We start from the raw sequence: 24,143 nt of genomic DNA, 5'->3' as shown, positions 1-24,143 counted from the left end.
CATGCTTTTTCAAGTTCCCGTGTTTCACATCTTTTTAACATTTTTACATTTGTTTTTACATGCAGATTGGTAGGTGGCATATTTGGCTAAATGCTTATTCATTTATTCATATTTTTTGTTATTTTTTATTTTTATTTTTTACAGTTACAAAAGCACAAGAGGATATTGAAGTAAAAATTGAGGAAGAGGTCAAAGGTAGGATCTTAAAATATAAAACTTATTTAATAATGATGTCTCAGTAAAACTATTAAATTTAACATTTCTGAGCATACTGTATTGCATGCAAACACATCCTCTTTAATGGAAACAAATTTCATATGTTACTGTTGGATATGTGTATGGTTGGAATCATGTGTTTTTGGATAGCAAGCAATTTGATCAGTAAAATGCTTGCTGTGAAGCACTTTGCAAAGTTTTGCATCTGTTCATTCTCCTTTGAAAAGCATGAAGGATATGGTACTTCTTGGTTGTTTTAGAAGTAAAAAGTGCAGGATGATCGTCCTTTAAAAGTTCCAGACCACAGGAAATTATGTTTTAAAAGATATGGAAGTAGCCACATCTTTTAATTGCTTCTTATGTTTCTTGCATCTGGAACACCTTCCTGCAAATATTTCTTAGACTGGCTTGCAGATAGCGGTATGTGATTAATGTTGTTTGCTTTTTAAAATAACATGGTTATACGTGTAAACTATATTAGTTCGAATAAACGCCTTCTCAAAGAAATCTAGAGCTGTTTTAATGACCACACTCTTCTTTTTATCAATAGAGAGTGATGTTTCTCTATATCTATGAAAGATTTCCGTCATTTTAAGGATTAGAAAGGGCGTTTATTCATCATTCTGCAAGTCAGGTAAGGAATGTTTTAGGATATATATTCACCAAGTTAAATATATAAGAGGCTCTTTTGCGAAACAGATCAGTATTATTTGGATACGTATTAATGCTTTGAAAAGAAATTTATGCTTTGAAGAACTGTCCACAGAAGAAGGAACAAAACATCAAGCGATTTTCGTGTCAGAATCTTTTATAAAGACTCAAGTCTTGCGTTTATTCGAACAAATATGGTGAGTGAATTTGTTTTTTTATGGCTTTGTGACTTGATGCATGCTTTAATATATCTATTAATATTCTATATTCAGTTTCTTTAGCAAACTGTGCATTTTTGTTGAAATTTGTCTCCTTTTTTTCCAGATTTGTTTTATAATGAAGGAGCTGAACACATGGAAAAAGGAAGACCACAATCTATTGAATTTTCAGACCCAGAAGAAAGTTTAGATCAAGGTCTTGTAGCCCCATCTGAAAACATTAAACCCTCCTTCACCAAAAAGCTGAAATTTCAGTCTGTTGTGGAGGGTGACACTGCTGCTTTTAAATGCAAGCTAGTTGCAATGCCACCTCCAACGCTATTGTGGTTTCATAATAACAGACAAATACAGAAGGAGCACCATCGTAAAATATATACAGTTAGTAAAATGCATATGCACGCAACCAGTTTAATAATTCAGGGGATTAAAGAAAAAGATTCAGGCAGCTACAAAGTCATGGCAATTAACACTGAAGGATCTGCTGAAACCACAGCATCACTTCTTGTATCACTGAGGGAAGAGCAAGATGTTACTTATTTCAGTCATTCTAGATCTTCAAACAAAGCCCACTCGAGCTCAGATTCATTAGCTGATTCAACAAAAGAAAGAAAATTTAGAGTAGATCTAAGATGTGTTGGCTCTCCTTTTGACAAAACAGCTAAAGGGCAAACTAAGGAACGTAATAGATCAAAAAACACTCTGTTCCGAACAATGTATTTTAGAACTTCATCACCATCAAGAACCGACAGGGACAGCAAGTTTGAGACAGCATCTGAACGTGCACGCTCTCCAACTCCAATGTATGAGAGATACGAGAGGTTCAGTGATCGATACAGTGATATATACTGTGACAGATTCACAGGACGTGACCGATACAGTGATAGGTTTAGTGATAAATTCAGTGACCGGTGTAGTGATAGGTACAGCGACAGATTTAGTGACACGGACAGCCTTCATGGAGAGGTTAAAGCTAAACTCAGTCTCTTGCAAAAGGCTGTCAAAAAGAAAAAGAGACTTTCTATTTCTACAATGTCCTCATCTGAGTTTGAAGTGGAATCAGTTACAAGTGAGCCTTGTTACACAGATTATGTTGAGAGACTCAGAGTTAAGCCTTCTACTTTGCCTGAAATTCAACATGTTGTTTTTCCTGGTGAGCATGGTGAAAGTGGTAGAGGTTCAGCAGAATATCAGAGTAGACTGGAGAGAATTACCGGAATCCACTCCCAATCAATTGATCGAAGAGTTAGACACTCCTTTGAGCCTCAGTCAAGATCTAGGGCACTTCGAATTATGAAGGGTGAACTTCCTCTAGAAGAAACTTTAAGAAAAGATGTTCAAGATGATGTATCTGATGCACGGATGGATCAAAGGACCACATCAAAAGAGGAGTCAGAAAAGGAGATAGAATATGATATTTTAGTTCACAAAGATGATGCTAGCCTTAGTCAGTGGGATGATGAGGTGCAGACTAAGGCAAAAGAACCATTTGTCTTGCAGTGGTTAGAGGCAGGAGAAGCTTCCAAACAAGCCAGCAATACAAAGGAGATAATCTCATCACACGAAGAATCAAAAGAGTCTTCTAGATCCAAGGTAGTGAAGCCAATGAAAGAAATATTTTTTGGTGATGAAGTTAAAACAGTTCCTGTACAGAAATTAGAACAGAGAGCTATGTCTGTTGAAAACATCCTTGAGAAAAACCTGGAGAGTGAGTGCTTAGAAAGTGAAGATCAGTTCTTAGCTCAGCGCATTAGAAAATGGCAACAAGATGTTCAGTGGGATGAAGCACAGCAGGTCAAGGCAAAGGAACCTTTTGTTTTGCAGTGGTTAGAGACAGGACAAGCTTCCAGTCAAGTCAGTGGTACAAAGGAGATCAGTCCATCATATGAGAAGCCAGCAGACAAAGAGTGTACAAGAGGAAATGTAGTGAAGGTAAAGGAGGAACAAGTTCCTGCAGATGATGGTCTTCAACACGAAAGTAAAAGGGCTCCTGTACAGGAATTAGAAAAGAGAGCTATTTCTGTGGAGAACATCCTTGAGAAAACCTTGAAGGGTGATCAGTTCGAAAGTGAAGATCAGTTTTTGTCTCAGCATATTCAAAAATGGCAACAAGATGTGCAGGTTGATCAGGCAGAGTCTATTGTGCCCCGAAAGTCAGAGAAAAAAGGCTCTTATTTTCATGAATCTTTGGGAAAAGCCCAAAATGAAGAAGCAGCAGCTTTAAAAGCTCAAAGGGAATCCTCATTTACAAAGATTTCAAGATCTTCATTCAAAGAAAAACATTCACATGAACTCTTAGGTGAGAGTGAGTTACATTTATCACGAGAAAGAATAAATGAGTTAAAAAGCGAAAGCGATCCTGTGAGTGAAAAAGAGGCATTGACCCAACGAATAATGAAATGGCAACAAGATGTTTTGACTGTGCAAAAACAGGCTGTTGAACTAGATCCTGATTGGGGTGGTGTAACTAAGAGTGCTTTAGAAAGAGCAGCATATAAAGATGTTGAGGTGGAAGAGATGAATGGGAGATCACCACAGAGAACAGCAAAGGAGAAGTGCTTTAGTGATGTTTCTTCTCAGTCCTATGTAAATGATAGGTCTAAAACACATAAGCAGATTCTTTCTGAAGCTGATAGTGAGAAGTTAAGGACTGAAAGTGATTATTTTGTCAGTGAGGAGGAGGCTCTAGCAAAGCGTATAAAAAAATGGCAACAAGATGTTCCAATTGAGCAAGAAGAAAGTGTTGAATTAGAATCTAATTGGGCCATTGCAGAGCATGGGCAGTCTTCTCTTGAGACAATTTTGATGTCCACAGCTTCACCAACAGGAAAAGTTCTGTCGTATACAAAGTCTGAGCAGTTTGTGACCGATAAAACTAGTACAGATGTGACTAGATGTATTGAAAGCCGATATTTGGGTAACGAGAATGTAGTTCAGCAGCATCATGGTAATGTAAAAGATGTAACAATGCCTAGACAGGATCCTGATGTAATAAAGCAGCAGAAAACCCTCTCAAAACAAGAAATGCCCAGTGTTACTCCCACTGTAGGGAAAATCTCTGTAGTTAAACCGGGAGCACCTGTATTTGTGACAACATTAATTCCAGAGGCTGAGGTAAAGAGAGGTGAGATGACTGAACTAAGTTGCCAATTCCAGGGAGATCCCCCACCCTCTGTATCATGGCTTAAAGATGGACATCTTATAATGAGAGACCCTGATTATGATGTTCGTTCCAAAGCAACTTCTTCAACACTAACCATTTATTATCCAACTATTGACCATCAAGGTCTGCTTACTTGTAATATTGCAAACAAACATGGAAAAGCAAGTTCATGTTGCATATTCAAAGTAACTGAAGATGTTCCGTCAAGGACAGAGATTGGACCTCCTCAGGAAGTTAAAATAACAGATGAGTCAGTGTTTCCTGAAGAAGAAATGATTGAGGAAGAACTTAAGTCACTAACGAAACCCAAGATAGACAGCAAATACACATTGCAGGTGCCTCAAGCTATTATCCACATACCACAAACTTCTGGCTCATCTATTCACTCCTCACCAGTTGAGATCAGAATAACTGCTCCAACTCCAGTGCTAGAGATTGTTGATGAGGCTAAAGGCACATTTGGGCCTGTTAAACAAACCTCAGAGTCTCCTGCTGATGATGGGACCTCTCAGACCATGAAGCATAAGTTCACATTTTCTTATGATGATGGCCATGGAGCCCCCCGGGTTGTTAGAGAACTAGAGAACATTAGTGCTTCAGAAGGACAGACTGCTATGCTTGAGTGCATCATTTCTGGTGTACCAACACCTGAGGCAGTCTGGTCCCATGATGACGTTTTCCTTGATCTTAATACTAGTAAATATAGATTTGAGGTACAAGACAAATGTTACAGCCTTTTTATTGACAATTTTACTTGTCTTGATGCTGGAACGTATAGATGTATTGCATCTAACAAATTTGGGCAGGTTGAAAGTGTTGCTGATGTGTCTTTTGATTCTGCAACTTTGGACTCTGGATTTTCATCCATTGCCATGTCAGAGGTGGATAACCAAACAAGATCTTTTGGCTTATTTTCAGAAATCACCAAAGTTGGAACAAAGACTTTATCAAGTTCTTACACTCCATCCAAAGGTAATGTTCCTCATTATGAACATTTCACTTCAGTCAGTCCTGCTGGATTTCAAGATATTAGCAGAACCTATGATCCCCATTTCCCACAGCCAGATGCTCCTAAACTCATTAAGCAAATTAAGAAAACTGCTTCAGACATACCTGTAATAACAGGCTGTGGTTTGCAGTCATCTGGGGCAGAGGTTAAAGTGACAAAATTAAAACAAGCATTTGAAGCACAAACATATTTTATAGATGAGCCTGTTGATCCAACAGTACAATCTAAGGATGAGTCATCTTTTCCTATAGAGGATATCCCAGAGTTTTCTCTTGAGCCTGATCAATGTGAAAAGGAACAAACAACTTCAGTTCTCACTAGCGAGGACAGGATGGAAGATCTTACATTGACTGCAGCTAAGATCCTCCCATTAAGAGCTTTGCCAGAAGTTACAGAGACAATTCTTGACCACATAGAATATACTTTAGAAGAAAAGTCAGAGATGAGAATGTCTTCTATAGAACCAAAATTATTTGACTCCCAACATTTTGTATCTTTGGCAAATGTTACTGAGGTCCAACACTCGCCAACTTTAGTCAGACCCCAGGCTAGATTACCAAAGAAAATTAACCCAATAAATAGTTCTGTTAGCCCTAAAACAGTTCCGGATAGCTCAGTTGAGCAAAGAATTATACAGGAGGTGGTATGTGTTAGGCAAAGTGGCATTGATAACTCTGAAGCTGTCAAGTCAGTTACCAAGGAACAGCCAATTGAAATGACTGAGTCAATGAAAATGGGCACCATTACTATTCGAAGAGCAGAAGATGAGGACATGCCACAAGATAACATCAATCCAGTTAATATAAAACATGATAGGATGGAAGCCACAGATATAGAAAAAACAGTAAGTGTAAAATCCAAAATTGAGGTTGACAGAGCATCGCAATCTGACTTGGCAGATCACCCACAACCACAACAGAAAAAAACTGCTAGGCTAGGAGTTGCTGGTGTTCCCAAACTTGAGGAAGAAGAAGTAACTTTTAGTGCTGTTTATGACTACTATAACCCACCAACTGATTGGGGAAGACCTTTGTCGCCAGAGTCAGAAATGTCTATTGAAGTAGGTAGCACAGTCAGTGAAGAGATGGCAGAAATAGAACGGTTCTACACACCAGCTTCATCCACAGAAATTTCTCAAATTCAGAAATCACCAGAATCTTTCCATACCCCCTCAGAGACTCCAGGGGTCATGACTCCTCCCAAGTATCCATTTTCCCCTGTGGAACATAAGAGACCCTCAACTAGCTCTAGTGAAGATTTTTATTCCCCTGCGAAATTTCTCAATTCTCCAGATGATGAGGGTATTGAAACAACTCCCCCTGTGTTTACTATCGATGAGGGTATGATTCTTCCAGAAGGACGTGGTTCACTAGGTTTGGGGACACTTCAGGAAAAGGTCCAGGGAATTCCTCCAGCTTTCCTTAAGCCACTTACAAAAAGAAGAGTTTTTGAAGGCGATTCCTTACAGTTCTGTGCTGAAGTATTTGGATTACCCACTCCAGAAGTGAAATGGTTTAGAAACAAAACTGAGCTTGAGGCAGATGAAAGGACTAGTATTGAAAGAGATGGTGATAACATTGCCCTTGAAATTAGGAATATCACAAAAGCTGACCAAGGGGAATATATCTGTGAGGCTCTTAATTATGTTGGTGAGGCAAAAAGTGTTGCTTTCGTTATTGTTATATCTCAGGAAGCAAGGCAAATGCTACCCCCTCCTGCTGTTACGCATCAGCATGTCATTGAGTTTGATGTAGAAGAGGATGAGGATCTGTCAAGATCTCCTTCTCCTCAAGAAATCTTGTTGGAGGTTGAGTTAGATGAGAATGAGGTGAAAGAATTTGAAAAACAGGTAAAAATTGTCACCATTCCAGAGTACACAGCGGATAACAAAAGTATGATCATATCCCTTGATGTTCTGCCAAGCATGTTTGAGGAAGGGGCTGTGGATTTTATAACTCAAGAAAGCGATGACTTAAAAATAGCTTTTGAAGTGACAGAAATGCCTCCACGTTTCATAAACCCTATTTATGACATTGAAACACCCGAAAACACAAATGTAATGTTTGAATGTTCCTTAATGGGTATTCCCTCACCAATAGTGTCATGGTACAAAGGAACTGTAAAGATTCCTATGGATAAGAAAAAGTACATCTGTAGCTCAGATGGTGATAATCATTTTTTGAAGATTCTCAAAGCCAACACACATGACAGTGGCATATATACATGTAGAGCCATTAATGTTGTTGGTGAAACACTTTGCAGGGCATCACTTATGGTTATGAATCCACAGTCATTCTCAGGCAAAACAAGGGGAAGAGAACTAACTGCAGTTTCTCTTGGCAGTGCAAAAGTTCAGCCTCAGAAATTTGACTTGGTTGTTGGGAACTCATCATTTGATGGAGAACAGACATCAGAGATAGAGCTTGAATTTGAGTTCCAACAGGAATCTGATGAGTCTCAGAAAGCTGTCAGACTAGTGGCTGTTACTGACAACGAGACAAGTGAGCAAGGAGAAAAATACGTTAGTGTTAATTTTGATGTCTTTGCGGAACCCTCAAAAGACGACAAAATAGAATTCAAAGGCAAATCAACAAATACTTGTAGTTTTCAGTTTCAGGTCACTGAAATCCCCCCAAAATGTATAATCCCGCTGCAAAATGTCACTGCAGCTGTAGGTACACCTGTAATGCTTCAGTGCTTAGTGAGCGGCAAACCAAATCCTACAGCAGAGTGGTACAAAGATGGTGCTCCAGTAAAAAATGCTAGATATATTATCCAGGAGAAAGCATCAGGGCATTTCAATCTGCTTATAACAAATGCAACTCACAGTGATGCTGGCGAATTCAAATGTGTTATCCAAAACATAGCTGGTTACACAGAAACAACTTCATTGTTAAAAGTGTTTTAATTTAACAGCCGTTTAAAAGGTTAATTGATTATGAAACATGTTTGCTGTTTTGTTTACTTTGAATAGATGTAATGTGGTTCACTTTTTTTATGTATTACAATTGTACATTATTGTGAAATTATGTATAGAAACTTTTGTTCAATCTGCATTCAAATTTTTTTTTCAGTAGTATATATTTTAACGATTCCTAATTTATTGAAAAGATCCGATTTGATCCTCATTTATTCTTGCGTCTTCCACTTGGGTGGTGTCCTGGGTCTTTCTTTTTGTTGGTGAATTGAGTTCAGGTGAATTTTAAAGCACAGTTTTGAAAGATCTTTATTTCCTGACAGTGCATGCTCAGTGTAATAGATAAAAGTAAATTTTTCAAAAAAATTATTAATTTAAATGGCATGAATATTAATTTCCACTTTTGTGTATTTTTTCCCATTAATGTTGCAATTGTGATCAGAAATAGATCAAGGAAATATAATTTGGATACTTATTTTAAATTGTTTGGAGAGACTAGATTTTCCTTGCTCAAGTTCATAATTTGCATTATTAGTAAGGCTGCATAGAGTTAGATAATACAATCTGTTTTTGTTGTATAGCTTGATCATGTTTTTGTAAAAGTAGTGGTAATTCAGTTAAGGATTTAATGGGTTGTAAATAAAAAAGAATGATAAAATAAACAAAGTTTAGAAAAAATATATACAGGGATGATAGCTATAGTTTTCTAATGTGTTCTTTCATCAGTTATAATATATTAATTTTGAGTTAGTGAATCTAGTCAAACCTTAATTGATAGAAATAACAAAGAATAAATCTGTGTGCCATAATTTCATTAGAAACACAAATGTGTTCTACCCATTTATTGTAATTCTGTTAACATGAAAAGTAAATAAAATTATGATGAAACCATTTACTGTTATTTAGCATTTTTTCTTTTTAATCTCTTAAGGGCATTATTATGTCCGCTTCTTGACTAATATTGAATGACCTCCTTCTTTATCTTTCTTGTGTTTTCTGAGGATAGTTTGGTGAATCTTTAATCCCATTATTTTCATACAGAATTTTCTAGTTTGACTGTGAAGACCGAAGAAGAGGAAGAAACCTACAGCACCTCACTACATTTACCTGAAAAATCAAAAACACTTGAACTCAAGCCAGAGCAAAAACGTTTTTCTAGTACTTTGGAGAGGAAAAAAGAGAAACCTGTGTTTCAGTCCAAGCTTACACCTGCTGAAGTTACCATGGGAGAGTCTGTTAGGTTTACTGTCACAGTATCTGGTTTTCCAAAACCAAAAGTTCAGTGGTTTCACAATGGAAAAGTTATCACTTCTTCAACAGTTTATAAGTTTGTAGAAGAGAGAGATGAGTTCACTTTAATAATAACAAAAGTCAAGAAAGAGTATGAGGGAGAGTACTCTTGTACTGCCAGTAATAGATTTGGCCAAACCACCTGCAAGACAATGTTAAAGGTTCAAGTGAGTCAATTATCAGCAGCAGAAAAATGGGTGGAACAAATGTTCAAACTACCAGGGCAACCACCATGCTTTACCACACAAATCCAACCTGTGCGGTGTGCAGAGGGCAGCGAGGTAAAATTTCAATATAGAGTTACTGGTACTCCTTTCCCTGATGTTCAGTGGTTTAAGGGTAATTCTCAAATAAAGTCAAGCCAGACCTGTTCTGTTGTAAGTAACCCAGATGGCTCTGGCTTCCTTATCATGAATAATATCCAACAGAGTGACAGTGGACTCTACACATGCAAGGCTGTCAATCCATTTGGGGAGGCAAGCTGCAGTGCAGAGCTGATAGTATCCCACAAAAAAGTATCTGTATTTCATAAACAGCAATTGGTTCAAGAGCAAAAAAGTTATAAGGTGTCCATGAAAGAGGAAGCCACTGAATCTCGCTTGTACAGTGTTAGCCTACCTGGACAGGCAGGTGCTAGTTTGCAGGGAGACCATCAGGTAATTTACACCATTGGCACAGAAGATCGGCAGATGGTAACGAGTGAGCAGGTTGACACTCTGCATGACTTGGATGTTTCCATTGCAACTATGCACAAGGAGCAGGTGACTCATCAAGCTGCTGTGTTGCAGTCTCATGAAGTTCAAGAGAGAGTCATATCTGCTTCAGTCCAGCCACAACCAGTGGTAGCAATACCTTTGAAACAGCTCCAGATGGCTACCATGACCTCAGCAGTTCAAGAACACCAAGGCTTCACAGAACAGCACTTTGAACGAATCAAAAGTCCCGAGGTTACAGAGCTTGAAACTGAGAAAGAGCACCCCTCACAGGTAATGTCTGCCTTAACTGAGAGTGTAACTCCACTGACGATTGTCAAAGCTGAGCCATTATCAACCAGAGAAACAGAACAGATCAAGGCATCTCCTGAGCCCAAGTATCCAATATCAAGTCACCAAGTTGAGACAAAACTCCCAATTGTTAAAGAACATTCACAGGTTATACCGCATACTCAGCAGGAAAAGGGCTACCAGGTGAAAGAGGGAGTGAAAATTCTTTATAGTGCAGTTTCAACTGAGAGACAACAGATTACAGAAGGTCACTCTAAAGAACTGTCAACACAAGAATCTACCTTTCAGACATCTGTGAAAAAAGAACCAGCAAAACCAATTGTCCTTTCGATTAGTGAGACTGCTCAGACTTTATCAAAAGAACAGAGGTTATCGATACACAAACCAGATGAGGAGACAGCATCTTTAGTCAAAGATAGTTTATTTAAATCAGCTCTTGTTGCTGAGGAAAAGCATCCATTCCAAGCTGATCAGTCAAGTTTGATCCCAGGTTTAGGAAGTGCCATTTCAGTGCAGTCCCAGAGAGAAGAAGATCAAGTTCTGCATTTACATGTCATCACAGATCAGGATATTCTTCCATCTGAAGGCAGGTTCAGCAGTGAGAAGCCAAGCCTAGAGAAAGCAGATGCTCAAAAATGTCCTGTTCCTAAGCATACAGTGTCAGTGGATTTACAACAGACTGTGACATGTGAGGAGTCTTCTCCATTTTCAGCACAAGAAACAAAAATTTTCATTCAGCCTGGAAAGGAAGCTCCTGCCCCTTTGCATCTTCAGGCAGTTCATTTAGAAAATACGTTGACTAAAGAAGGGATATTCTCGTTGAAAAAGCCAGATGAACAGATTGCGGTACAGAAACAAGAAAAAGCCCGTTATCATGCTGCAAGTACCGAAGAGAAAAGAGAGCATATAGCAGATTATTGTAAAGATCTTGATGTGTCTGTTAAAGGTGTGCTGCCTGAAATCATAAAAGAACCCAAACCTGAAAGTATCCTTCAAGTCTTTTCAGAGCCTGTGCCATTACCAAAGGAAACTCCTTTTGTAAGTGATGTTAAACAGCAGCGTGCCCTAGTACAGAAAGAAGATCACTGGAATATTGTGCATGTGCCATCTGTGTCAGAGAGTCAGGACATAGAGGAGGGGCACACAGAGAATATAGGAACAATTGAGAAATGTGTGTCTAAAAGTGAAGTTGAACCCAAAATTCCATCTGAATTAATTTATGTTGAAGAAAAGGCTATTTCGACAGAGAGTAGCATTGCTCTTGATGCCACCGAACAAGATTTCGCAGTTCAAATTCAAGAAGGACAGTCTGTTAGACAGTCAGTATTAATGGAAGAAAAACGTGTTATCAAAGGTGAGCTATCTCAGGATATTACAAAATCTGAAACATCCACAGCAGTTGTCAGTAAGCAGAAGATGGGAACTATTTTGGTGTCCGAGTCAAGAGAGAGCCAAACTCTACCCAGAGAGCTCACTTTTGTTATTTCGCCTCCAAAACCACATTCATTGGACATTAAGCACCAATTAAAAAGTGCTCTTGCAACTGCTGTTGCTCTTGACCAGCCATTGATCCTGGCAGATGTAGTTGAGAGTCTAGGAGCTATAGAAATTCATGAGGTAAAGGAAAGGAGAGAACCCAAATATGTCATGTTCACATATCTTATTACAAGTGCAAGTGCCCCACTTGAAATTACAATTGCTTTTGAAGGCGAGTACCCCCAGACTGCTGATATCAGAAGTGAACTTAAAGCTGCTTTCTACTCCATTGTCTATCGAGAGCAACAGGTTATGACCTCAGAGCAGCCAGGCACAATGCAAATTGACAGGCCCCAAAGATTACAGGTTACCAAGGCTTCTACAAAAGAAATGCTTTCACCTGTGGTAGAGATGGTAAGATTGACAGAAAATGTAGAGCCTTTTACATCACCAATGTCTCAGTCTGCAACTGTGAAAACTGAAGCAAAAGTCTCTTTTCAGTCTGTAACAGCTAAAGAGCAAGCTTTTGTGCAGCAGTCAACAATTCAAATGGCAAGTGAATCAAAAATTGAGATTCAGCAGTCCATCCAAGTTGAGCGACAAGAAACCAAATCTGTGACAGTAAAAGAACATGAGAAGAATGTAGGGGCAGTAGGTATAACAACTGAAAGGGAGGAATATATAACCGAAGCATTTATAAAATTAGAGAAAGAAGAAGTTAGACAGGAGAGTTACCCAGTTTTTGAAAGCTCCTTGGAGGATATTGAAATAGATGAACATTCAGAGGCAAAATTCTCTTTGACTATTAGACATGTAAAGAAAGTAAATTGGCTTTTTAATGGAAAATCAATTAAATCTGGCAAAGAGTTCAAGTGTTCCAAAGACCACGACACTTACACACTAGTAATCATCAAGGTTACGAAGGATCATCAAGGAGAATATACCTGTGAGGCTGTAGGTGATGCTGGCAAGACCTCAACATCTTCTCACCTCATTGTGCTTTCAAGAGGTTGGATTTATGGGAATTATTTTGCCATCCCATCCCACATGACTAACTCTTGCCGTTCATAGCTAAAATAGACACGCTTCAGCAGACATGCTTTTTCAGTATCACCACACCAACTAATAGAAAATATCTTTGTATTTCATATGAAGATACCTTCCTAATGTCTTCTTCTCTCATCTACTTCACAATTCTGTGATTTTGCCACCATTTTCACATCATTGAAATGTTAGCATGTCTTCACTTCTTTACATCAACTCTTAACCTGCTGGATCTCTCAGTGTCATTCCAAGGTTCACCTCCTCCTCCACTCCTGCAGTATTTTCCACTTTGCATTTTTTTCCTCTCTGGGAATTGGTTATGAAATACTCCATTGTTGTTTTCTTCATCAGTCATTGAGCACCTCATTATTGATTTTTTTTTTGCATGCATGCCAAGATATCAAGTCATTATTTCTCTCCTTACTCAATGTTTTTTCACACCCTCATAGCAAGATCACCATTACTCTTCACAGTCACTCTTTAATTAATTAATTTTCTTACTGTTCTATTACAGTGACCACAGAAATTGGCACTTTTTGAAAATACCATATCTTTAAAAATGAAAGATGGTTAAGGTGTACATGAATGGTTACATTTAACCACTTAACCTGCTAAACTTTGTATAAAATTTCAGGTGTTTGAAAGTGCCAATTGGTGGTTTCTGCTTTTCATGATCATACTCATTACTTGTCAGCAAACATGTTAAATATAATGTACTAATTTGCTTTTTGTCTGTGTGCACTATTCAGTGCCACCTGTTTTCAGGCACAAAATTAAAAATCTGGAGGTCAGCGTTGGCAGTCCTGCAAAGTTTGAATGTGAGATTGAGGAGGCTCCAGGTGTGACCTTCAAGTGGTTCAAGTCTGGTTCTGAGCTCAGACATAGTGACAAATGCAGGATCATCAGTCGTCTTCACACCTCATCTCTGGAGATATATAGCCCAACAGTTGCTGACAGTGGAGAATTTACCTGCAAATCTTCAAACCGCCATGGAAGTGACAGCTGCTCTGCTAAACTAAGTGTGACTGGTAAGAAAAATATACCTTTCTTACTGTCTATTTGTCTTGACTTTTCTTTGGAGTTGACATGCTTTGTGTTTGATACTTTGTTGATAGTTATTTATTTATTTTTGTTGAAATCTTTTTTTTATAGAGATTTTCCCTCCAGAATTTGTATCAAAGCCTGATTCGATGACTTTATTTGTGGGAAAGCAAGCAAAATTTCAGTGTGTTATTTCTGGTTCTGAACCAATGAATGTTGTCTGGCACAAAGACAATATTGCCATTTCACTTGATGATCACTGCAAAGCGTCCTCTGACAAGAACAAGTATTTTCTTGAAATCTTGAATTTACAACAAAGTGATCAGGGATCATATCTTTGCAAAGCTTCAAACAGTGTTGGTACAGCTACATGCTGTGCTGAACTAAGGGTTGTAGACAAACCCAACTTTGTGAAGAGCTTTGAGGCAACCACTATTGCTGTGGGAAACACACTACATCTTGAGTGTCAGGTAGATGAAGACAGTGGAGTTTCCATCACCTGGATGAGAGATGGCAAGAAACTTCATACTACAATGGACTGTAAATTAGCTTTTGAGGAAAAAATAGCCTGTCTTGAGATTCAGAAGGCTAAACTCAAAGATACAGGTACATATACCTGTACTGCTGCCAATGACGCAGGAAGCAGCAGTTGCTCTTCTAGTGTGACAGTGCAAGGTAAGACTTTGAGACTAATACACTTTGTTAATGCAGTTGATGCATCTTCTTATTTGTCATAGATAGTATTACTGTAAATTTTTACTGTGCACTTGTCCCTTATCTATATTAAGCTGTCTTTTTCTTAACTTTTCTTTATCTTGCAAACAAATCAAACATCTTTTTCCTGCATTGCATTTTAACCCTTAGAACCTCCAGTCTTTGTTAAAAGGCTGGAGCCTAAGATCTTATGGAAACAAGGAATGTCATCACGTCTGTCGTGTACTGTCAAAGGATCAGCTGAACTACATGTGACTTGGTTTTTGAATGACAAACCACTTAGTTCCTCAGAAAAAAACAAAATAACTTTCAAAGCTGGCCAAGCCACACTTGAGATTATTAACTTATCTGAGTCTGACAGTGGAAATTACACTTGTGAAGTGATGAATGAGGCTGGCTGTGAAAGCTGCACCTCCCAAGTAACTGTAAAAGGTAATACTCAAGATTCTTACGTTCTGATTTATTGCTCATTACATTGCGATAGAAGAGTCATCTTAAATCTTATTGCTCTTATTGTTCTTAGAACCTCCTGCATTTAAAAAGGAGTTGCAAATGGTGGAGGTAGTCAAGGGCAGCACAGCCCAGCTTGAATGTGAAGTTACAGGCACGGCTCCATTTGAGGTGACCTGGTTTAAGAATAAAAACCCAGTATCCTCTGACAAGAAGTATAGTATTGTCTCAAAAGAAACAGTTGCATATTTGGAAATCAAATCATTTGAAAGTGCAGATGTTGGAGATTACCAGTGTTCCATTTCTAATGACGTTGGCAAAATAACTTCAAAAGCAGTGGCAAAATTGAAAGGTTGGTACAATCAATTTCAATGAACTAAACATTTTATTAATTTTTTTGGTTAACTTTATTAAATGTGAAAATTAATATGGTTTATTTTCATGCAGACCCACCATTGTTTGTAAAGAAAGTTGAGAATACCACTGCAGTTTTAAGCAGTGCTGTGAAACTGCAGGGAGCTCTGAAGGGCTCTGCTCCTATCACAGTTCAGTGGTTTAAAGATTCTGAAATAGTCAGAGATGATGATCCTAATATTACCACGACTTTTGAAAACAACATTGCTATTTTGGCAATAGCAAATGTGGCCATTAACCATGGGGGGAAATATACTTGTCAAGCTGAAAATGAGGCTGGAAAACAAAAATGCGAGGCTACTGTATCAGTTCAAGGTTAGAATTAAACATATTAAGCATATCGCTATATTCAACATTGTGTTTTGTTACACTTTTAGCATTATTATTGATTTATTCATTGATTTATTTCATTTTTGTTAAAGAACCAGCTAGATTTGTTGAGAAACCACCATCCATCAGTGTGACTGCAGGTGACTCTGCAACTCTCGAGTGCAAAGTTTCAGGAAGCCCAGATCTCAAAGTAAAATGGTTCAGAGATGGCAAAGAGATCACAGGAAGTCGAAAATGCAAAATCTCTTTCAAAGATAATGTGGCAGCCTTGAAAATTCTCTCGGTAGAGAGGGGTGACAGCTGTGAATACAAAGTTGAAGTTTCTAATCGGGTTGGAAAAGAGCAATGCTCTTGCTCAATTGTTGTTCTTGGTTAGTGCTATCCTTTCAAAATTATCTTTCATTTTCTGTTTGTGTGTGTGCATATTTTTTTAAATGGTGTTTTACTTCTGTTGAGCAGATAAAATAATACCCCCAACTTTCACAAAAATACTTAAGAAGGTAGATGGTAATGTTGGAGGTTCTATTCAGTTGGAATGCAAAGTGTCAGGATCCCAACCTATAACAATATCTTGGTTCAAAGAAGGAAATTATATTACGACTGGAACAAAATATAAAACAGAAATGCAGGAAAGCACGGCAATACTGAAAATAACTGATTTAGAGACATCAGATGCTGGGGTTTTCACCTGCCGTGCAACTAATGCTGCAGGACACAGTGAAACAAGTGGAACTGTTTCTGTTAAAGGTTAGAATAATAAGTCATATCTTATTGATTGAAAAAAATTTTTGTATATGGTTGTTAAAATAACCTCTTCCCTCTTCAAATTAACTTTAGAACCCCCAGTCTTCTCTTTGAAACCTCAAAACCAAGATGTTATACCAGGAGCTACAGTTGTCCTAACAGCTGCATTCACTGGGACAGCACCTTTTATTATTAAGTGGTTCAGAGAAGACAAAGAAATGTTAACTGGAGGAACTTCCTTCATCAAGAAAGAAGCCAGCTCAAGTTCACTGGAGCTGCACTCTGTGAAGCCATCTCAGTCTGCAAAATACACTTGCCAAGTTTCTAATGATGCTGGAAAAGTCTCATGCACCGCTGCCTTATTTGTGAAAGGTGCTTTTTCTTACTCTTGATGAATTGTTTTGCCATTATTATTATTATATTTTTTACAGAATAATTATTCAGTTAAATCATCTTAATGGGTTATTCTCTTTTTCTTTTCTTTTTCTTTTCTTTTTTTAGAACCTCCAAAATTTGTAATGAAGCTTGACTCGACTAAACTAGTATTGAATGGGAGTCTTGCAACTTTGGAATGTAAAGTCACTGGCAGCCCAGAGATCAGTATTAGATGGTATAAAAATGAAACTGAAATTAGCTTAAATGATAAATACCAAATGACCTTCATCGACTCAGTTGCGACACTACAAATTTCCAATTGCTGTGTTGAAGACAGTGGAGATTATATCTGCCAAGCATCAAGTGAAGCTGGCAGCGATAGATGTAGTTGCTTGGTAACAGTCAAAGGTTTGTTTAAAGTTGATCACCCTACTTTTTAAGGATGCTAAAGTCATTTCACAGTGGTTACTTCATTAGCTAATTGGTGCTTTCTTATCTCAGAACCTCCCGAGTTTGTGAAACCTTTTGAATCCAAAGAAATTGTTAAAGGCACAGATGTTGTGCTGGAAGGAACAGTGTCAGGCTCAGCTCCCCTTGAGATTTCCTGTTTCAAAGACTCAAAGCAGATCCGGAATGATAGAAGACACGTCATAAGCCTGACAAATGATGTAGCAGCTCTTCAGATTTTAAAATTTGAACCTGGGGATGCTGGCAAATATCAGTGCACTGTAGGAAATGAAGTAGGGCAGACCTCCTGTGATTTTCATGTTACTCTGAAAGGTTAGTAAGAAGAAGAAATTCTTGGATTTTTGTTTATGTAAGTGAAGGTACAGTGATGTTTGTAAACATTGTGCTAATAACATCCTTACATTTCATAATCTTAAATTAGAGCCACCATCATTTGTGCAGAAGATGGATAATACAAATGTCCTCCTTGGTGGTGAGGTTTCCTTACAATGTGTTTTGAAAGGGTCATTGCCTATGACCATCTCTTGGATGAAAGATGACCATGAGATCAAGGAATCTGAGCATGTTCAGATATCTTTTGAGAACCAGACCGCAGTGGTGAACATTTCTAGTGTGCAATTAAAATATGGTGGAAAGTACACTTGCCATGCACAGAATGAAGCTGGTAGTCAGAAATGTACAGCAGTATTGGCGGTAAAAGGTGTGTAGTAATTAATGCTAATTTACATAATTATAACATCGCTTTTTTTTCTCCCATCAGTGCCATTTTACACAGTTTCTGATCATCAGATTTTCATGTTATTATTTAGTCATTATATCCATATAGCTATTTTTGATTTAGTCATATTTGCATGTATTTATACATGTTTTACTATACACAGAGCCTGCAAACATCACAGAGCAAGCCAAGTCTGTCAGTGTTACAGTAGGTGATCCTGCCACTCTAGAATGCAGATACTCTGGTTCTAAAGTTCTTAAAGCAAAATGGCTAAAGGATGGCAAAGAGTTGACATCAAGCAAAAAGTACAAAGTGCAGAGCACTGATACAAGCTCCATATTAAAAATTCTTTCTGCTGAGAAGAGTGATGGTGGAGAATATATCTTTGAGATTTCAAATGATGCTGGAAGAAGCAGTTGTGAGGCAGTTGTGACTGTTTTAGGTTAGTATGGTAGAATAAAATAGCCATTTGTAGGAATTGGATATTTTAGATCAATACTGAGATTGAAGCTGTTATATTTTCCCTTCACTGTAACAGATCAAATAATCAAACCTTCCTTCACAAGAAAATTGAAGGACATGGAGAGTATAAAAGGATCTTTTGCACAGCTGGAATGTCTGGTCTCTGGATCTCATCCCATAACTGTCACTTGGTTCAAGGAAAGTAAGGAGATTGAGACAGATGAAAAGCACAAATGCATATTCTTTGAGAGTGCGGCATCTTTGGAAATCAGTCATCTTGATAGTTCAGACAGTGGCAACTATACCTGTATTGCTAAAAACCAAGCAGGCACTGTTCAGTGTTCTGGCACGCTGAAGATCAAAGGTTTGCGATTACCGTTGGCTTTTATAAATAACAATTTAATTTGTTAGTTGTAAATTGTATTTTATATCTTGTTACACCATCTTATCATCTTGTTTTATGCTGTGCCTTTCAGTGAGTTTTATTTTCATTTAAACTTTAATCATAAATCTTACTTTTATATGCAGAACCTCCAGCAATCATTGAGAAGCCTGAATCGCAAGAAGTTATACCAGGATCCAGAGTGCAGTTTAATGTGCTCCTGTCTGGCACGCCACCACTAACCATTAAGTGGTTTAAAGATAAGAAAGAGGTTTCATCTGGGATTGACTGTTCTGTTCAGAAAAATGACACCTCTAGCTCACTGGAGCTCTTTTTTGCTAAGCCTTCTGACTCTGGAGACTATGTCTGTGAAATAAGTAATGATGTTGGATCAGATTCTTGCCAAGCAACACTCTTCGTGAAAGGTTTTCACAATAATCATTCCTAACTACTTTCCCCCCCTAAACCTTTGTTAAATGCTTAAAAAATACTTTCTTTTTATTCTTACAGAACCCCCCAAATTTACCCACAAACCTGAAAAAGTAACAGTGGTAAAACCAGGCCAATTGGTAGTTTTTGAATGCCAGATAACAGGCACTCCAGAGATAGACACATACTGGTTCAGAGATGGGAATGAAATAAGTTCAAGTGACAAGCATAAAATGACTTTTGTTGATTCTCTTGCACGGCTTGAGATAAGTAGCAGTGATATCAAAGACTGTGGAGTGTACTACTGTGAAGCCCGGAATGAGGCGGGCAGTGAGAGCTGTAGTATGGAACTAAGAGTGAAAGGTTAGTACTATGTAGTGCATGTTATAGGTGTATAAGTAATTTGAAATGTTCCCTCAAAAAAAAAAAAAAAAAGTCTGACTAGAGCATAGATTTTAAACTGTTTTTATTTTGAGCTTTCTTCTTTTTTCAGAGCCCCCAGTTCTTGTCAAGCCATTAAGTCCTCTTGAGGTTGTGAATGGCTCAAATGCATATTTTGAATGTCAGGTAAAAGGCACAGCTCCTTTTGAGGTGACCTGGCAAAAAGATTTAAAGGACATTAAATCAAGCCTCAAGCATGTGATTTTGCAGAAGAATGGTTCTATAATGACTCTTGATGTACAGAAATGCGATGCGTTAGATGTTGGAGAATATCAGTGCATTGTAGCAAATGAAGTTGGGAGTTGTTCAAGTCAGACTACACTCAGCATAAAAGGTTAGAATTCAGTATGTTAAATATATTTTATATCCATGATTTTATCACTATTTATACTATTTAACATTTCACATTTCCTATCAGAGCCCCCATCGTTTGTGGAGAGGATTGAGAATGTTGTCACAGTTCTTGGGAAAAAGGTTGAATTTAAATGTGTTGTAAGAGGTTCACCACCTCTGTCCATACAATGGCAGAAAGATGAAAACTGGATTTTGGAGGATCCTTCAATTGAGAGGACATTTTTAAACAGTATTGCTACTTTGAGAATCCCTGTGTGTGAGTCCATCCACAGTGGAAGATACACCTGTCAGGCTGTGAATGAGGCAGGGCAAGAGAAGTGTTTTGCTACCCTTGTGGTTCAAGGTTGGTTGTTTTTGCAAGTGTTTTTTTTTTTTTTGTAGCTGTCCATCCTAAAGGCTTTTATAAATATGTTTGTTATATTATCCCCAGAGCCACCTCAGATAATTGAAAAGCCAGAGATGATTAATGTCACTGCTGGAGATCCAGTAAGTTTTGAGTGCAAAGTTACAGGCTCTCCTGAGCTGAAAGTCAAATGGATTAAAGATGGCAATGAAGTTATGCCTTCAAGACAGCACAGCCTCAGCTTCATCAACAATGTCAGCCAACTTAAAATTCAGTCTGTCCAGTTGGAAGACAAAGGAACGTATGTGTTTGAGGTTTCCAACCACATCAGTGTCTGCCAGTGTAAAGTGACATTAAATGTGCTAGGTTAGTGCTTATTCTTGATTAATGGAATAAATAGTATTGGATGAATTTGAGTGATTTTTATGATCTTTACTTTTCTTTGTCTTTGTCAGAGCAAATAATCCCCCCATCTTTCATTAAACCTTTGATGGAGATGGAGGAAATTATGGGCACAAATATTCAAATTGGATGTAAAATATCTGGCTCACTCCCCATAACTGTGGAGTGGATGAAGGATGGAACTAAACTGTCAGGAAGAACCAAACATAAACTTCTTAAGGATGAAAACAACGTGTCTTTGGAAATTGAATGTTTAGAGAAAACCGACACTGGAACATATACTTGTAAACTTACAAACAAAGCAGGCAGTTGTGAATGCAGTGGTACACTGAGGGTGAAAGGTTAGATAGATTTTGTAGTATTAAGTAACATATTTCATTCTCACAATTATCTTAAGATCTCTGATGGCTGCCAGTTTCTTAACAGATGTATTTGTCTTTCTTTCCCATTAATGATTTAGAACCACCAAGCTTTGTGCTGGTTCCAGAATCACAGGCTGTCATACCAAATACCACTGTTCGGTTTAAGAGTACCTTTAAGGGAACATCTCCCTTCACAGTGAAATGGTTCAAAGATGACACTGAGCTGATTTGTGGACCTTCATGTTTTACTGGCCTGGAAGGCCTCTCATGCTTCCTAGATCTTTTTGCCGTTGGAGTATCACACAGTGGAACTTACTCTTGTCAAATAAGCAATGATGCTGGTACTGCTAAATGCACCACAACCTTGTTGGTAAAAGGTTGGAACTCTTTCAAGTACTCTTATCAGCGCTCTTCATTATTGTTTTTCATGCTTCACCATTTGCATGCTCTTGTATTGCTTATACAAACTGTCTGCCTGACTTTCATCATCATCTTACTTCATTCTTACTGTGCATCATTACGCTTTACTCCCTTTAAGCCATCATCTGCCTCTTGTCTTCTGCCATCTTTTTGAAATCATCCTCAGTGCTCCATTTTATATATTACATTAATCATTATGATAACATTTAAAATTTTGGTTTTACAGAACCTCCAGAGTTTGTACAGAAACTGCCAGCTGCAAAAATCATGAAGATGGGAGAGCAACTCCTACTTGAATGCAAAGTTACTGGCACAGCTCCTCTGAAAATGAGCTGGTACAAAAATGACGCTGTACTCAGCGATGGTGACAACATGAGAATGACTTTCGATAACTCTGTGGGAGTCCTTGAAATTTTCAAGTGCAGCTTTGAGGATAATGGAGTCTACACCTGTGAAGTCCAGAATGACGCTGGAACTAAAAGTTGTAGTACCACACTCACAGTCAAAGGTTAGACAGTAGATGGATCTTTCATTTACTAGTTTAATGTTTGTGCCTTTTCAACATGCGCATTAATTGGCTATTTTTCAGAAGCAGTGTTATTTTAGTGTTATGTGTCTTCTATTATAATTTCTATTAATATTATGAATTTGCTTTTTTTCAGTTGTAACTTATTTGTATTTCAGTTTTAGTTTGTTCAGTTTTTTTTCAGATAGTAATTTTAGTGCTTCAATTTAAACTTGTTTCAGTTAATTGCCAAGGAAAAAAATTTCTTTAATTTTAATTTAGTTTTTTTTCCCAATCTAATATTTATTTTATTTCAGTTTCATAGTTTTAGTTTTTGATAATAACCCTCTTCAGATGATATGATTTCTTGATTTAATGATTTTATATGCATAATTGTAATATGCATAAATGCTCACTTTAATTTGAATAAAATTTTTGTAGAACCACCAGCTTTCCAGAAAGTGCCAACACCAGTTGAGGGGCTGAAGGGCAAAGATGCCAGTCTTAACTGTGAGCTGAAAGGCTCAGCACCTTTTGAGATAATGTGGTTTAAAGATAAAAAACAGTTAAAGGAGAGTAGGAAGTATAAATTTGTGTCTGAGGGATGCTCTGCAACTCTCCACATCCTCGGACTGGAAACATCAGATGCAGGGGAATATGAGTGCAAAGCATCAAATAATGTAGGAAGTGATTCCTGCCAGGGCACTGTGAAGCTAAGAGGTCAGTAAGATACTATAGTAGTTCAAATAAAAGTATCAAATAATTTTCCAAAAAATGATTTAACACGTAGTTTTGAGATTTCTGATGACTCTCTTCCTGACATTCAGAACTGCCAGCGTTTGTGAAGAAATTATCCAACATGACAGCCATCTCTGGTGAGGAAGTGGTTTTGTTGGCAACGGTCAAAGGCTCGCAGCCTATGACTGTGTCTTGGGTTCAGGATAAAGACCACATTCTCAGAGATGGCGACAACAGGAAAATTACATTTGAGAATAATCAGGTCACCCTGAAGATCTTTAAAGCTGACTCTACAACTGCTGGAAAATATACATGTCAGCTGAAAAATGATGCTGGAGTAGCTGAATGCACAGCAAACCTAACTGTCCTAGGTTTGTAAGAAAATACATTTCCCCCCTTAAGTATATATCTTTTAAAAATGTATTATGTAAATTAACATTAAGATGCTTCTAAATTTCTAGAACCTGCAGCAATAGTGGATAAGACAGAGTCAATCAGTGTAACCGCTGGTGACACTGCAGTCTTAGAATGCACTGTATCTGGAACTCCAGAACTTAAACCAAAATGGTACAAGGATGGTGTGGAGTTGTCTTCAGGCAGAAAATACAAAATCACCTTCTCAAAAATGGTCTCCAGTCTTAAGCTATTGTCAACAGAGAAAAGTGACACTGGAGAATACACATTCGAAATCAAGAATGAAGTTGGCAGTGATAGCTGCAAAATGCACCTCACTGTTTTGGGTTAGTAATGTTAAATATTCTTGTATATAATATTTGTTCCAATCTTACACTTACATGTGATTTCTTGTGAAGCCAAAAGCTGAGAATCTTGTTTTTGGTCAAACAGACAAAATCGTTCCTCCTTCGTTCTCACGAAAACTGAAGGACACACAGAATATTGTTGGCAAAACTGTTGAAATGGACTGCAAAGCCTCAGGGTCTGCCCCTCTCACCATCTCTTGGTACCATAATGAAGAGGAGATTAAAAGTGGACCGAACTATGAGATTACATTCGCTGAGAATACCTGCACATTGAAAGTGCCAACTCTGAAACTTTCAGACTCGGG

At 37.9% G+C, this 24,143-nt stretch overlaps 3 protein-coding genes across 3 annotated transcripts in view; all 3 read left to right on the top strand.

The window, feature by feature from the left end:
• LOC132153146 (titin-like) overlaps window positions 1–24,143 on the top strand; it is a 137,441-nt gene that overhangs the window by 24,895 nt on the left and 88,403 nt on the right. Inside the window, exons 40-41 of the mRNA XM_059562449.1 lie at window positions 145–195; window positions 13,735–14,013. Of these exons, the coding sequence (XP_059418432.1) occupies window positions 145–195; window positions 13,735–14,013 (330 nt within the window). The remainder of the gene's footprint in view (window positions 1–144; window positions 196–13,734; window positions 14,014–24,143) is intronic.
• Window positions 14,759–16,026, top strand: LOC132153148 (titin-like). The gene is made up of 2 exons (XM_059562451.1): window positions 14,759–15,542; window positions 15,638–16,026. Exons 1-2 carry the CDS (start codon window positions 15,293–15,295, stop codon window positions 15,922–15,924), a joined length of 537 nt encoding a protein of 178 aa, XP_059418434.1. The 5' UTR covers window positions 14,759–15,292; the 3' UTR covers window positions 15,925–16,026.
• Window positions 17,238–20,292, top strand: LOC132153147 (titin-like). Its single transcript, XM_059562450.1, has 6 exons — window positions 17,238–18,221; window positions 18,403–18,681; window positions 18,778–19,065; window positions 19,230–19,508; window positions 19,594–19,875; window positions 20,006–20,292. The coding sequence occupies exons 1-6, from the start codon at window positions 17,966–17,968 to the stop codon at window positions 20,290–20,292; spliced, it is 1,671 nt and encodes a 556-aa protein (XP_059418433.1). The 5' UTR covers window positions 17,238–17,965.

Source organism: Carassius carassius, chromosome 11 (genome assembly GCF_963082965.1).
Source record: "Carassius carassius chromosome 11, fCarCar2.1, whole genome shotgun sequence".
NCBI classification, from domain to species: Eukaryota; Metazoa; Chordata; class Actinopteri; order Cypriniformes; family Cyprinidae; genus Carassius; species Carassius carassius.
The sequence above is the reverse complement of the archived record's forward strand: the minus strand, read 5'-3'. Positions and strand labels throughout refer to the sequence as shown.